Genomic DNA, 15,720 nt, shown 5'->3' with positions numbered 1-15,720 from the left:
TTCCAATTGCAGTTAAGTTCTAAGAACATAAAGATAACATCTATCCCCCACTCACACTAATTTTTAAGAAATTTCTACTCTTCCCTTTGAAATCCTTGCTGCACACAAGCTTAACAGCATAGGTTACAAGCCACAGATGTGACAGGTCAACATCCAAATTTTTCTCTTAACACAACTTAGAATATACAGGGAAAGTGAGACTATCCTTTCAAACAACACCATTTCATTAATTCTAGCTCACAGTCATTCTCCTCATTCATTACACAGCATTTTGCTTTTTCACAGACATAGACAAATATTTGCATATTCAAATATGTCATATGTTTCCACCAGTTCTTAGCAGAGGAGGGGACTGGAGACACTGATGATTAAAACGAGCACCAATCTCAGTCTAAACCAGACACCCACCACTGCAGATGAGACAGTGCAAACCCTTTCCTCCTTCCATTCACCAAGTACCTCAGTACCCCAGCCTACCCTTCTGAGTGCTGACCATCTGAATGCCTCTGAACAAAAGGACAGGCCAGAACCAGACTTTCATGCAGTGACCCAATATCAGAGCACTTTTATCTTTTACCTCCTAAAAGCATAAAATTTCACGAAATTTCACTAAAATGTCAATTTAAAAAAGCTAATTTTCAAAAATACAGCGAAACCATCTTTTTAATTCACACTTGATGAAACGTCCACTGGATTAAGAGAATGAACTCAAAACTTCCAGTTTCCACTTCCTAAGACTGCAATGTGCATGAACTCATCCCTCAACTTTTCCTCTTGCCCTTGTATAATTACTTTTAATTTATATAAGCAAAAAGTAAAATAAAAATAACATTATATAAAGTGTGTATATTTTATTATATGAGTTATACATAATAAACTTGAAAATATAATCTGTAAAATGCTTATAACTATATTTTACAAACTATAATATACATGCCTTTTTTATATATTTAGCTTTAGGCTTTCCGAATCTCTGAACCCTAACCCAAACTGTAATGGATATTCACTTATGCATATTTATACATAAAAACATCTTAAATCTATTTATCTAAAAACACACATACGCATACATACAATATGGTTTTGGGCAGCTATATTCTGTTGTGGATTTTACTTTTTAACTGCCATATACCTTGGGTAAGGAAAACACTTGGGTGTAAACACATACAATCCAAATTATTTAAAAAGTTGCCTTGTTTACCCAGGTTCTTATGAAAATTTTTTTTCATTAAGACAGTTCTTAGCCAGCATTAGTGCTCTGAAATTATGTCATACATGCATATTCTACACTAATATCAAAAGATTAATAAAATTTTCTATTTACTGGTCCTCAAGTAAGTCTTGCATTTCAGTGCTTATAGACTCACATAACATAATGGGATAAACTGACACAAATAATGGGCTTGCCAGTTAGAATTTTCTCTCTTTCAAAGTATGTATGTATGCTCATATATAAGAGAAATTTTACCTACCCAGAGAGTCTTGGCTCAGAATTACTGAAAACCTTTACAAGAGCAGACTACTACTGCTATTCCCTACAGAACAATACCTGATTAGTCTGTGAATGCTGCTCCTGCAAAACAGAGCTCTCCAGGTCTATGTACTTCTCAGCTGCAAATTAAAATATTTGTCTCCAACAGGAACTTTCCAGCCTCCTGACCACTATCACTCAAATAAAATGCTTGCCAGAAAAGCTCAGTATCATTACCATTTACCACGGAGTAAAAGACAAACAGACCTCTAAGTCACCTTCCTTTCATACACACCTAAATACTGCTGTGCCAACTTCTACAGCCCACTCTAGTCCTCACTGTCACTTTCTACAGATTTTACTTTGTGTGAAAGCCTGTAAGAATCTAGCACTTTGTATGGCCATAAAACTTTATGTTTCCTAAAACGTTGAACTATCAATAACTTACAGTATCAGAGAAGCACTCCACCTCTTCAGTTAATGATTCGTGAGATACAATTTTACTAAAAGAAGCAGTAGGAATACCTACAAACACTATTACCAAAGCATAAGAGTTAACCACCTGAAAGGTGATTTCTGCACTGGATTTCTTAGCACTCTTGCTACACATTTGACTGAACCTAGAATCCACCTTCAGGGTGGATTTCTTCACAGTTTTAGAAGTATGACTCCTCAGTGCACTAGGTTGCACAATATCATCTGCTACTCATTCCCCAAGACTGACTTGTCCTAACAGATCACTAAAATGGCTGTGCTGTAATTGTATTCTTCATTAATATTTATTACATGGAGCCAGCTCTGCTCTGGCAGCATTCCCAAAAAACAATTCACAAAGGAACTTCAAGTACCTCTACATGAGTGGCTGGCATAAAGGTAGTGTGTGCTCTAGCACCTGAGCAGGCCTGTCTCCAGTGGCTGTACCTAAGCAACCTAGTATTTCTTTCCAATGTGGTAAAGACTGGACACAAAGCATGACTCAGACTAGAACAAGTCAGAAAGCAAATCAGCAGCAGTCTCCTTGCTGCACAGCTGGCATGTTTCTACATGTAGATGAACACACCCACAGAAGCCTGGCTGTATGGGATCCCATATTGTATGAAACACAGTACTGTGACCAAAACAGTGTGGGTAAAATACTAAAGTTGTATCTTTTGCTGAACAGCCTTTGCACAGTGCTAGCACCTTCTGTTTCACACTCTGTTCCCACAGTGAATAGACTGGTGCATGCCCAAGAGATTGGGAAAGAACACAATCAGATTTGAACTAACCAAACATAGATTTCATACTGTATGATGTCATACAGCAATAGAAGTTAGAAAAGGGGTTTTAATTAATTCACTCAGTTTTAGCTTGGGAACTGTCTGATATTGGTCCATATATGAGATTTGGTAAGCGAGGCATCACTTGTCCTGTTTTCTGTCTTATTCTTATTTCCTTTGCTTATTAAATAATTTTATATTCACTCACAAATTTTTTTTGCTTTTACTCTTCCTTTGCTTTGTGAGCAGTTGAGCAATGTTCTGTGGTTAATTCACAACACAGAATAGTGCCAATTAGGTGCAGATTTTTCATTAAATTTAAGGAGAAGGCATATCTCTGTGTGTTCGCAGCTATTCCCTTCCAAATACAGTTCTTCCTAAAGCAACCACTACTTCCATCTTCAAAGGTCAATGATACTACTTTAACTTGCACCACCCTCATGGCTAGCTAACTTGAACATGGGATCAGAACAAAGAGCATTCACCCATTCTAGTTCTTTTTTTGGCCATCAAGATAAGAGTAACAAGCTAGTGGTGTCTTTAACAGTCAAACCCTTTGCTGCAATATGGCTCACAGCACTCTAACTTTTTGTGCCTGTAATCTCCAATGTCAATCAATATATCTAGTCTATATACAAGGTAATTCTTGATCCGTGGTAGCATTTTTGCTAGTACTCACATTTCTTTTCACCCTTAAACAGCACAATAGTTTGTATAAATCTCAACAAAAGCATCATATTTGCAAGCTTCTATTTTTCAGAAAGCCTGTTGACTGCTTCCTGACAATGAATTTTAACACTGTCACCCTGAAAAAGTAAGGTTGTTCAAGCCTAAGCTGTTTTTCCTCCTTGCACCCTTCTAAACCCTTGCTTCCACTGAGCTGTAGCAGACTGGCTATCTGTGCAATCTCCCAGATGTTAATGGCCCCCATTTAAATAGACACAGAACTATTTTCATCCCCACACAGCACTACTAGAGATTTTTCTGAGTACTTTCCTCAGCTTCAGCAAAACGGTCAGTCACAAATCAAAATGATGGCCCGCAACTGCATGGTAAAATTTAAGATGCACATAGAGATATATGAGTGAATTTCATATTTCATAAGGAAAAGACAGGTCTCATCTTTTTTGGCTCATCAAGAGTTGCAAAGAGCCTTTTCCTGCCTTCTGCTGTAGAGAGAATGACTCCTTAAGATGATAAATATATGCTTCAAAATACCAGAGATAAAAACTGTCTGAAGCAGGAAAACTCTAGTAGATGCACTGTAGTTTCTGGACAGACAATCATGGCCTACTTTAAGGTTGCAGCGTGTCTTCCTAGAACATGAACACTCAGGGTTTCACCACACTGAAGCTCTCTTTGCATTCATTCCTCTTCTGTATTCTAATCAAAGACCACAAACTTCGAGTATCCCAGGATCAATTCAATTGTGCTCTTCCAAATACAAAACTGAAACAGCCATTCTTGATTCCTACCCAGTTCACTTCCTGCCTCCAGTTGTAGAAGCATTTGGGTTGGAAGAGACATTAAAGTCCATTTGATTCCTACATCCCTGCCATTGGCAGGGACAACTGCCACTAGACCAGGCTGCTCAGAGCCCCACGCAATCCAGTGTTTCCAGAGATATGGCACTCAAAATTTCTTCAGTCTGTGTCAGTGCCTCACCATGCCCACAGTAAAGAACTCCTTCCTAGTATCTAATCTAAACCTGCCATTTTGAAGCCATTCCCCTGTGTCCTGTTACTACAAGCTCTTGTAAATAGTCTCCCTCCATCGTTCTTGTAGGCTCCCTTCAGGTGCTGGAAGGCTGCACTTAGGTCACCCCTACACCTTCGCTTTTCCAGGCTAATCAATCCCAATTAATTCTCTCAGCCTTTTCTCCAAAAGTTTTTTCAGCAGAAGTTCTATCACTCTGATCAACTTGGTGTCCCTGTTCTGGATCACTCCAGCAGTTCCACATCCTTCCTGTGCTGGTACCCAGGGCTGGGTGCAGGGTTCCAGCTGGGGTCTCACAGAGCAGAGCAGAGGGGCAGAATCCCCTCCCTCCCCTGCTGCCCACGCTGCTCTGGATGCAGCCCAGGACACGTTTGGTTTCTGTGCTGGGAGTGCCCATGGCTGGGTCATGTCCAGCCTCTCACCCACCAGCACCCCCAAGCGCTTCTCACAGGGCTGCTCTCCATCTGTTCATCCCCAGCCTGGGCTGATAGCAGAGGTTGCTCTGACCCAGGTGCAGCACCTTGCACTTGGTCTTGTTAAACATCATGAGATTCCCAGGGACTCATTTTTTTTGTCTTGTTCCCTCAAGGTGTGTCAGCCACAGCACACAGATTGGTGTCATGTGCAAAATTGCTGAGGGTGCCTCCCATCATCTAATCATCAATTAAGATAATAAATTAAGTGAGATACTAAATAACAGTATAATTCCCTGAGGGACACCACCTGTCACTGATGTCCATCAGGACTCAGAGACAATGTCCACTACCCTTTGGGTGAGACCATTCAATCACTTTCTTACCTCTTAGCAGCCCACCCATCAGAGAGGATGTCAAGGGGGACCACATCAAAGGCTTTACACAAGTCTAGGTAACTGATACTTGTAGCCCTTCCCTTTTCCACCAATGGAGTCACTCCATCACAGAAGGCTACTAGGTTGGTCAGGCAGCACTTGTCCTTTGTAAAGCCATGGCAGCAGTCTCAATAAATACCTGCTGAACTGTTCTCTAGAACAGTCTAAGCTGTTCTCTTTCAATAAGGGCTCCCCAAATGAGGACACTGCCTGCAGTTGTGCTCACAATTACAGGCTTGTGTCTACAGTCCCTGCATTCTGTTCACTGATGAATTACACTAAGCACGCATGCTTAATGTGCATCCTTAGTGAGAACAAGATCAAAAAGCATGCAAACACATGACATAGATGGGAATTACACATACCCATTACAAATACCCATAAATCTCTTTCACAAACTTTCCTTGGCACCATGAAGACATTTCAGTATTTTATCCTATTTACAAGGGATATCACTACTCCAAAGCTCACATAGACTAGTCCAGAGACACCTTCAAAACAAACTTTATTCATTTCTGATAGTCTACAGCCAGAAGTCAGGAAGATATTCCAGTCTTTACAAGTACAACTTCTTTATTTTCTCAGGACAACATTGCAAAAGAAGAAAACTGCTGCTAAACTACAATTTTTGTGGATTACTCAGAGACACCACATATACAGATTGACCATTTTCCTACTATCTACAATCTTACAGTTCATTTTGCTTGGTGGGCATTTTTAACAAAGCCTTCATTTTTTAAAATAGAGGCCCCGTTGAGTAGAGCTAATGACAGCTTTTCATAACTTAGCAGTCATTGTCATATCAGTTTTATCATTTCTCAGACTCTCAAGCACAGTGCCACTTTAAAAGCACAAATTGACAAGTTTAATCAATAAACAGTTCCTGAATCCAAAGTAAGCTCACCCTTTGAAGTTAAAGAAAAAAACAAAGCAGAACCATGCATGCAGCAGCAGTCAACACCCAATACATTGATTGCCATGAACTATTTCTCTAAAGAGAAATATTTTTTTCCATCATACCTTAAGTGTTAGATCAGATCGCTCTTGAAGCTTATATGTCTTGGAGAAAAGAAGTCTGATTATCCATAATATCAGAATTCCTTCTAAAATGAGATGGTAAGCAGGAGCCTGAAAACAAACACACAAAAATTAGCCTAAAGAGAATTCAATTTGAAGCAGTGTGATACAATACAACCATTTTGTGCCTACTAGCACACAGATAAAAACTAAAAGCTGATCATCACCTGATATATTTCTAAATCAGTAAGATTTTTAACTATATGAAAGTGGAATGTTTTGCAGTTATTACTTGTACCTGTTAACTTGAATTTGAATGGATTTGGTCTGATATTAATAAACAAGACACATTCCAAACTGATAATTTCTTTCAGTTCCACACATAATTTGAATACTGAGAGTAAAGGCAGTTAAGTTACACAGGTTGCACCAGTCAGCACTCATGAAGGCAGGCAGCTTTCAAAACAAGCAGAAGTATCCTGAGAAAGTAAAAGTCACTTCAACTCTCCATTCTTGTAACCTACAGTCCACCAGCAGGGTCAGCCAGCATTTACAAAGAAAGCCAATTCTGTTCTTACAGCCAGCTTCTGTCAGTTTTACAGGCACTTTGATCAGGTATAAAACAACTGAGTCAGATCAACTAGTTTTGTCCTTGTGTCCTTCACTCTCTTGTGTGGAAACAGAGTGTGGGAATACACACCAGAGTTGACCCAAGGTAAAGTTAGCCTCTTTGGGTGTCTGTGGGATGAAAATTATGTTATGGCATCAGCATTGGAAACCTAGTATTAATGATGAATTTAGTTATTGCATTTCAGAAAGGCTCCTGTCTATTATTCTTAAAAGACTGAGTGTACACAAACAAGCACACGCCCTCTTCAAGTGGGGGAATTGCTTCCACACATCAAGATTTTTGGTGGTATATCACCTGCCCACAAAGCAGAACTTACCACACATCCAGAAACTAAAGCAAGCTGGACACAAACTTATAAAACCAGTAAAGAGTCCTACAGCATATCAAACTGTAAATAACAAATGTCACCTCTTGCAGAGTACTTTTCAGTTTACCAAACATATTAAGAATACATGCACGATATATATGACATAACACTGAAGGATACACAGTACACTCCCACAGAGGTCTTCGTGCTTTCCAGTGCCCACAATTATCCTGCACTCAGTGCACTAGAGAATGCTACCTGCTTCATCAACTAAGCACTTCTATATTTGGACAGCAAATCTTGCATGAATTCTTTAAAAGTTACCACTCTTTGCCAAAGGAAGGGACACAAAAACACCGCCTATCATCAGGACATCCTTTGTAAGATCATGAAACAAAGCCTGGGTACAAACACGCACAGCTTATCTCCTCCCAAAGGGAATTCAAGCCTAAACATTTAAACGCCGTTTCTTCCTTTGCAAACGACATTTGTAAGTAACAAACCTTGACCCCAGTAAAATATGGTGAACCTTAAGCCTTAATGCCCTGTTACATGCCTTAAATGTCGCGTTATAAACCTGGAGAAATAGGATGTGCGTGTATATTTTGAACATTCAGCGGTGCACTCGCGCGTACTCACGATTCAGCGAGCGCAGCTCGACCCCCGCAGCACCGGCCAGCGCCCAGCTCCCGATTCACCCCCCGTACCGCCCCGGGGCAGCTCCGGCGGCACCTCCCCGCGCCCCAGGCCGCCCTCCCGCCGCCCCGCTCGGGGCGCTTGCCCCGCCGCACCTCGTAGAAGGCCTGCACCATCTCCACCAGCACCCACTGCTGCCCCACGCCCGCCGCCGCCATGGCCGCGCCGCCGCTTCCGCCTCTCCGCCCACGCCGCCGGGGCGGGCCCGGCGCGCACAGCGCCCCCTGCGGCCGGCGCGGCCCGGCTGCCCGCGGATCTCAGGGCAGCGGCGCCTGCGGGCTCCGAGCGCGGCCTCTCCCGCATCGGGCCGGGATCGGGCCGGCATCGACCGAGCATCGACCGAGCATCGACCGAGCATCGCCCCAGCATCGCCCCAGCATCGCCCCAGCATCGCCCCAGCATCGCCCCAGCCCGCCGTGCGGTGCGGGCTTGGTGAGGGCCCGAGGCTGCACTGGGAGGATCGCAGAATCACTGACTCTCAGGAAGGGACTACAGCAGGTTATTTGATCCAACATCCTTGTTCAAGCTGGGCCATTCCAGAGCGCAGGCATGGTGTTGTGTCCAGACAGTTCTCTCCATAAGGGAGGCTCCACAACTTCTTTGGGCACCTGCACAGTAAAGTTTTCGTGCTCAGGTAGAACTTCTTGTGCTCCGCTTTCCACCTATTGCCTCTTGTCCTATTGCTCTGCAGCCCTGCGAACTGCCTGGCTCCATTCTCTTGTTGTCACCCTCTTTAAACACTTATAAATATACATGCACCCTTCAGTTTTGACTAAACAAAATTAGCTACAAACTGGACTTGCCTAAGAAGATAAATGGATGTATTAAAGTGTGCTTTCTCACCACATTTCAAGCCCAGTTCTGTTTGATGAATTTGCTGGAGTTAGCTTGGTGTTGTTTACACCACACACACGCAGGCTTCCTCTGCCCCACGCTGCCAGAGTGGAAAGGAACAGATCCTGTGCTTTTGTGCCCCTTCCACATGTCACACTTGACACCTCTATATCTGTAACTGATGAATTCATTGCTGGAAGGAACAATGGCTCAGACATTTGGCTAATGAAAGGAGCAGCAAAAGTAAAACCTGAGTATAGTAGCAATAAAGAATAGGTTCAAATAAGAGCAGAAATTACTACTTTAAGAGTCTTTTCAAAGCAAGTGGCTCTAAAAGCCAAAGATTGTTGGAGAGAGATAAATGCCATGAAGAAAAAGAGTAATATTGAAGGCTTCTCCCCTCAGATGCACCTGGATGTAGGGAGATGACTGAGTTTCTGTGCGTAGCTGTGCAGGACCTGAGCAAGGTTTTGATAGCAAAAGCCTTGTTGTGGCTAACTACAAACAGTAGCTTACAGTTTCACAGTAATGGATAGTTAAAATCAGTGAGCTTCACTTTCACACTAGCTGAAATGCGTAGTAGTTAATCTCCCTGATTTTCTGAACTTAATGATATACTTATCAAATTCCAGTCTCTGCACAATAAAGAGAAATATGTGGTTTGAGGCTATCTTAGAAGTTAAGAGAGACAATAAATATCTCTTTTGGCTTTTAGCTGCATGAAGACTCTTGTCTTCATTGTTAAGTACTTCTGTGGCAATTGTGTCATGCTGGAGTCTTGGACTCTTGGGGGAGGCTACTGCTACCTCAAAGAATGTGTCTGGTGTGCAGTCCCAAACTGCCCCCAGAAGAGTGGACCACATGAGCTGTCTTGGTGGGCAGCAGATTGTGTCACATCTCTGCTCTCATCAGACTCTTACTTTCAATATTTGACATATATATGGACAATTATATGTGGGAGGCTAAGAAATTGATTCTGTGTAATGCTAGATGAATTGTTTCCAGCATGAAATGCAGTGAAGTTAATAGCAAACTAACCAGTAATTCTTGTGGCAGTGGATTCAGAATTCCTGGTCTGCATCATCATAGTCCTGGGTCTCTCATAATAATGAGCCTATCCCTCTTGCTCAGCAGTTTCATTGTTTCAACATAGGGCAACTGCTGCTAATTGCTTAAGGCAGCTTTACTTCTGACAGTAATGAAGTGAGGGAGGTAAAGGGATACGTCCTTCACAATGCGAGTTTATGCTTGGAAAGAAAGGGAAGAGGAAAAATATCTCCAAGACTAAAGACTAGTGAAAGCTATTGAGATAGTTCCCTATAGGAATTTCTGGTCTGTATGTTTCAAATTCTGTATTTCCTCCACTTCTCCATTTGCACAGTATTTCTATACCACTCTTATTCTGGATCTTCATCACCAACCCACTCATTTCTCAGAGCCTGCTTTGAATCCTCAGTTCCCCTGGGTCAACACTGGGATTCCAGCTATCTGCTGTAGTTCTCTGGTCACTCCAGAAATCAAAAAATAGGACTTGGTATGGCTAAGAATTTTTTTTTTTTTTTCCTAAATATCACAAATGTAGCCAGTGCTGGTTGTTTTTCTGTCTTCTTTGCTCTATTAGTTCTTCCTCTGGCTTCATCATTTTTGCTTTGTGAAGTATAGACAAACAGTTGGAGCTTCTATTGACCTGGTATCAACTGAGTAAGGGAAAATGGCATTGGGAAGTAGCACATAACTGTGTTACTTGCTGCCATCCTAATTGTATTGCTGTGCTGGAGATATGTGTATGCTTGGCAGAGAAGTGTGGAAAAGATTCCTGATTTACTTCTGCCCTGCCTCCTCCAGCCACACACACAGAAGGAGGACTTCAGCCTTGGAGATTAAGGGCATAAGGGAGTGTTTGCAGCTATTCTCACACATTCTAGGTGATAAAAGCTTAGTTTAGAATATTGTGGTTTTAGTGTGCCTAGTTGTAACATGTCGACTTGTGGCTACCCTGAAAAAAAATATTAAAAAAATAAAGCATTGGGAAAGCAATCCCAAAATGGCAAGGGGAATAGCAGGATAATACTAGTTAGTCATTTAAGTCTTTGAAACTTGATGCTCCACTGAGATGATGCTGGCAGCAAGCACAGAAAACTTTCAAAGTCAGTTGAAAGCTGCCTGTTACACCAGAAATTGTGTCTCAACTCCCAGTGGGAAGCCCAAAGATGTTGCAAGAGTACTGTGCAAGTGCCAAGAAGAACCAGAATATCAAGTTCTGTAGTTTACCCAATATGTGGAGGAGTAAGTGTGCACAAGACAAGTGGAGCATGGGGATAAATTTAGTGTTATCTAAACCAGTATGCCATTGCATTTCAGAAATGAGCTTAATCCAAGTTTGATAGTGAATTAGCTCTGAATTAATTTTCTATGTGAAGAACATCTGGAGATCTCAACCTTTGGCACAAGATTTGTGAAAGAATAAAAGTGCATAGTAGTTAAAGAACTGGTGCCTCCTAGCAATTTCTAACTCTTCCATGGCACCTTGAACAACTGTAGGGACTAAGTGGAACTGCTATAATATTTTCCTAGCATACCATGGGGACAAAATTTGATCTCAACTCTGTTTGGATTTAACAACTACTGCAATCAGGTAAGAATGACCAGAATATTCTTTTTAAAGTAATTTCAGCCAAAAGTGAACCTTTGACATGAAAAGCTAAATCAGAGGGATGGATATAGGCCTAGCAGTCTGCCTCCTGTCTACACCTCTTTTCAATGCTTGTTCCCCATGTAATTTCCAATATATGGCTGAAACTAACCATTTTAAAATGGAATTGACACTAGATAGGCCTAGTTCTCTGATAACTAATGAAAGTGTATATTAGGAACTTGTAAGAGCTATGGGGACCACTGACAGAACATACAGTATTTAAATAAATTGCCTTGCAGAGAACCAGTTACCATGTGTGGTGTTGCAATTTTATGAGTTAGGTTTTGTATCCTGTGTGGTTAAATCTCACATATCTCTCATTCAAAACTTCAGGCATATACAGGTTTGGGATTTGCAGCCCAGAACTGGATTGGTTGTCCCCTGCTGCAGAACAAAGTAGATGTGTGACTCATTTGTTTCTCTTCCTCACCTCAATGTGCAATTGAACGGCTGTCTGCCATCTACTTCAAAATCTTAATCCAAACAGTACATTATTTATTCCAAATTGTGTCAGTTTAAATTGCTTTTATTTTAGAAACATAAGCACTGTATTAATAAAACATATTGTGTTCACTTCTTCTTGTTACACTTCTTGCTTAAACTGAATTGACTAATTGCTGTTTCTCTTAGCATATTTGAATTAGAAACATAGCAGACATTATGAGCAGACTTGTACCCAAAATCATTTTGATGGAGTTACAACAGGTTGACCATAATGACGTCAAGATCAGCACAGCAAGAGTAATTCAGCCAAAATGAATAATGCAACATGTTTTGAAATGCTGTCATCTCATCACATACAAAATGTCTAAACTGTCTACATTGAATATGCAGTGTGATAAGTAATAACATCATATGTTTGCATGAGACTGAATTTTTCTACGCTGAAAAGTAATTTTCATATGCTATTTCAAAGAAGTGGTCTAATGGACTAATCTGATATGAATTTTAGGTAACACATATCACATGTACTGTATGCAAGGTATAGCTTGAGACCTGCAAGATGAGAAATAAAAACACAATTGACATAAATTCTGTCAGAAAGGTGTCCAACAGAAGCTCATGAAGTTTGGCTCCAAAGGTTTCCATTCCTTATCTCCTTTAGCAGGCCTCCTGTCTTAAGAACAAAACTAGAAGAGAAGGGATATCATTTCTGCATCAATTACATTTATTTACCTGAAGATTTTGACTCCAGTCTCATGCAAAGTGTCTTAGAAACTCTCTTGTAATCAGTGTTTTCCATACTTACTGGTTTTTGATGTAGAAATTTCAAAGTATTTCACCTGCTGATGCTCTGACAAAGTAGAAGCCATGTGCTCATGAAACCCAAATAGACCTTTAGCCTCTGTGTGGTTAGTTAAAGGTTATGCTGGTTTGTACAATCCTCTCTACTTTTGCAACTCTGCTATCTACTTGTCTTTTATAAAAGTTGGGTATCTAATGACTTCTTCTGCAACAACAAATATTACTTGAAGGTTTTTCTGAGGCACAGAGCCTTAGAAACTTCTGTACTGAAAAACAGGAGAATGTGAAGTATGCTGTCTTCACATAGTTGCAACTGGATGCCTCAGAGAAGGATACACTAAAAATAAAGTGAAAAGAGGTAAGAATTTGGTTGGTCTTGTCAGATACAGGTATCTTTTGAAGCAAGATAATTTTTTAAAAAAATGCTGCAGTGTGCATTGAAGATTTCATTTGCCTGCAAATAATGGGAAGATGAATAGTCAACTACACAATCATAATATATGTAGAGGCTACGTTCTACTGTAGTTACAGGAGTTCTTACACAGTGAAAGGTGGTATCCATATCAGAGACAAGCACTTTCTTGTACTGGACTGTGATTGTAAGTGTTCCCCAAAATCAGGCTTGAGTGTGGTTCAGACGTAGCAAATCTCATTGGAACAGTGTGTGATTTTAAAGCTGAATTTTTAAGATTAAAGTGGCAATTTTCCTCTTGGTACACAGAGATGCAATAGATACCTATCTTCCAGGACCAGACTTAAAAGATTGGTTTGGCTCAAGAATCAGTTCCTAGCCTTAAATTTGAATGCACATTAAATTCATTCAGTTAGCTCATCATATTTAAGTATTAGCAACAGATTTAGTCTTCTCATTCTGCCATGGTTAGTTGACAACAAATCTATGTGATGAAAAAGAGAAAAGAGCTATTGAACTTCTTGAGGCCTACAATATTGCAGAACTCACATCAAAACTGGGATGAAATTGTGCAGTGGACATTTTTGTCAGGCTTAGAAAAAATAGAAAGATGGCAGATAGTAGCAGATTTTGCTGAAAGCAAAATCAACTTTTGATCATACCTTCATTATGGGGCACTGAAGCATTTTAGAATCCCATTTTGTCTTAACCACCTCAGTCTAAATGTTTGTTTCAAGTTAAGCATTTAAGCAAGCTGTAAATCTTCACCTATTTTTCCATTTGAGGGTAGATTAAGCTGTCAGTGATAATACAATCTTTTTCTCCATAATGACTGGGTTTCACCACTGAGGTAGGCAGAATAATGAGCTCTCAGTAACACCATCATGCTGACTAAAGCAAGCATTGATTACTAACGCATTCCCTGACACCTTCTGCAGACAGTGGGACTTTTTGTCTGTGTGTTTTCATCAGTTCAGCTCCTATGCTGTTTAGGTGGTTCTTCACTTTAATGGTAACAGTGCTCTCTGCAGTGTGTAATTGTAAAACTCTTACTAGCATACTTGATTTTAGAAATAGGAGAATTCAGGTGATGTTATCAGAGTAGAGAGAAGTTTTAATGCATGGTGCTCACCATGGAGTTTGCTTCCCTGAAGATACATGTGTAAAAATGCCTGTGAGAGGAGCAACTAAATTTCATCCAGAAAAATACAAAGTATTCCTTTGTCAGCTCATCATTCTTGCCAATCTACTGAAGTACAGAAAAGCTCTGTATTGTTTGCAGATCCATGTAATGCATACCAGAGCGCTAGTTGAAATTCTTCGTGGTTATAGGTAAAATGTGTGTGCATGTGTTGGCAGAGCTAGTCTAGTCTGACAGGCAACACCTTGCATATATTTGTTACTCAAAGAGTTGCCACATAACTTCTACAAATTCATAACAGATGGGGCTAAAACCATTTTTAATTGGTAGAGTAATCCCCTTTCAAGCACAGAAATTCCTACCTGGATTTTAAACCGTGTGATTTTACCTGAGCAAGGCCTGAGTAAAATTTCCACATTCAACTACTCTTTCATGGCAAATTGGTGGAATACAGTCTCTGTTCTCCATAGTCACCCTAAGTATTTCACTAAATAACTGTAAGCAGTTAACATCTAAAAGATAAAATAAAATAGATAAAATTACAATGTTTGGGAATAAAGTGACTGAGAACCCCTCCACATACTTTCCAAACATAGATTAATTTTTGAAACATAGACTCATTTTTGAAATCTTTCAGAGAGACCTGAACACACGGAGACAACAATGCAGTCCTTGTTAGTGGGTGAATGGTGGTGCCTTTATAAGACAGAATCTTACATTTCTAACACTTCTGAAAATCTAAGTCTGCTGAAATCAAAGAAGAATAGCTTGTTTCTTTGAAGTTTTTCAAAATTTCACAGTGCATCACAAAACAGTGGGTTTACAGCTTGACTTCTGTAAGATATTTGTGCTGAAAACCAGTTTGCTGTATGCAATTATTCATGCGAGCAGCTGAAGCTAGTAAGTGGTTTCAAGTGAAAAAATTGTCATAATATAGCTCCATCTGAATATTCTCCTAATTATTCCTGACTTATCCTATCACATTTTCCCCCTTCTCTTCAAGAAAATGGCTTCAATTATGTTGTTCTAATGGTAAGATATTTTTAATATAAATCCAATTCATACTATTGTTTCACTTTAAAAATCACATTAAAATTAAGATTACTGATGCTTTAGAATGGTCTTCTGAGAATTGCAGTGGGCTGGAGTTCAAATAACTTGTACTTTGTGAAAACAAACAAGTTGGTTTTCAGTTCCTAATTCTTCTTCGCAAGTTTTATTTCTGTACTACTGAGTTATATTCTGAGTGATTGTTTTAAAAGACAGCAGGAGTGTTAATTAATGTGTAAGATGAAAAAACAGCTTATAATCAGTTGGTGTTTGCTTAAACATAGTAAATAGAACAACTATAAATATTATGATTGCATTTTCCAGAAGACAGGAAAGGACAAATATGTTCACTATTGGGGCAGTTCACAAATAGAAAAAGAGTGTAAGATGAGAGCT

At 40.1% G+C, this 15,720-nt stretch overlaps 2 protein-coding genes across 2 annotated transcripts in view; both read right to left on the bottom strand.

The window, feature by feature from the left end:
* The window catches only part of SPTLC1 (serine palmitoyltransferase long chain base subunit 1), a 32,633-nt gene extending 24,482 nt beyond the window's left edge, over positions 1 to 8,151 (bottom strand). Inside the window, exons 1-2 of the mRNA XM_079331256.1 lie at positions 8,043 to 8,151; positions 6,317 to 6,424 (exon numbers count right to left, since the gene is read on the bottom strand). Coding sequence (XP_079187382.1) covers positions 6,317 to 6,424; positions 8,043 to 8,105 — 171 coding nt within the window. The 5' untranslated portion in view covers positions 8,106 to 8,151. The remainder of the gene's footprint in view (positions 1 to 6,316; positions 6,425 to 8,042) is intronic.
* The window catches only part of ROR2 (receptor tyrosine kinase like orphan receptor 2), a 318,074-nt gene that overhangs the window by 185,738 nt on the left and 116,616 nt on the right, over positions 1 to 15,720 (bottom strand). The gene's annotated exons all lie outside the window — the stretch shown is intronic.

This window comes from Erithacus rubecula (genome assembly GCF_903797595.1).
Source record: "Erithacus rubecula genome assembly, contig: SUPER_Z_unloc_2, whole genome shotgun sequence".
Classification (NCBI taxonomy): Eukaryota; Metazoa; Chordata; class Aves; order Passeriformes; family Muscicapidae; genus Erithacus; species Erithacus rubecula.
This window is presented reverse-complemented; position numbering and strand designations above follow the sequence as displayed.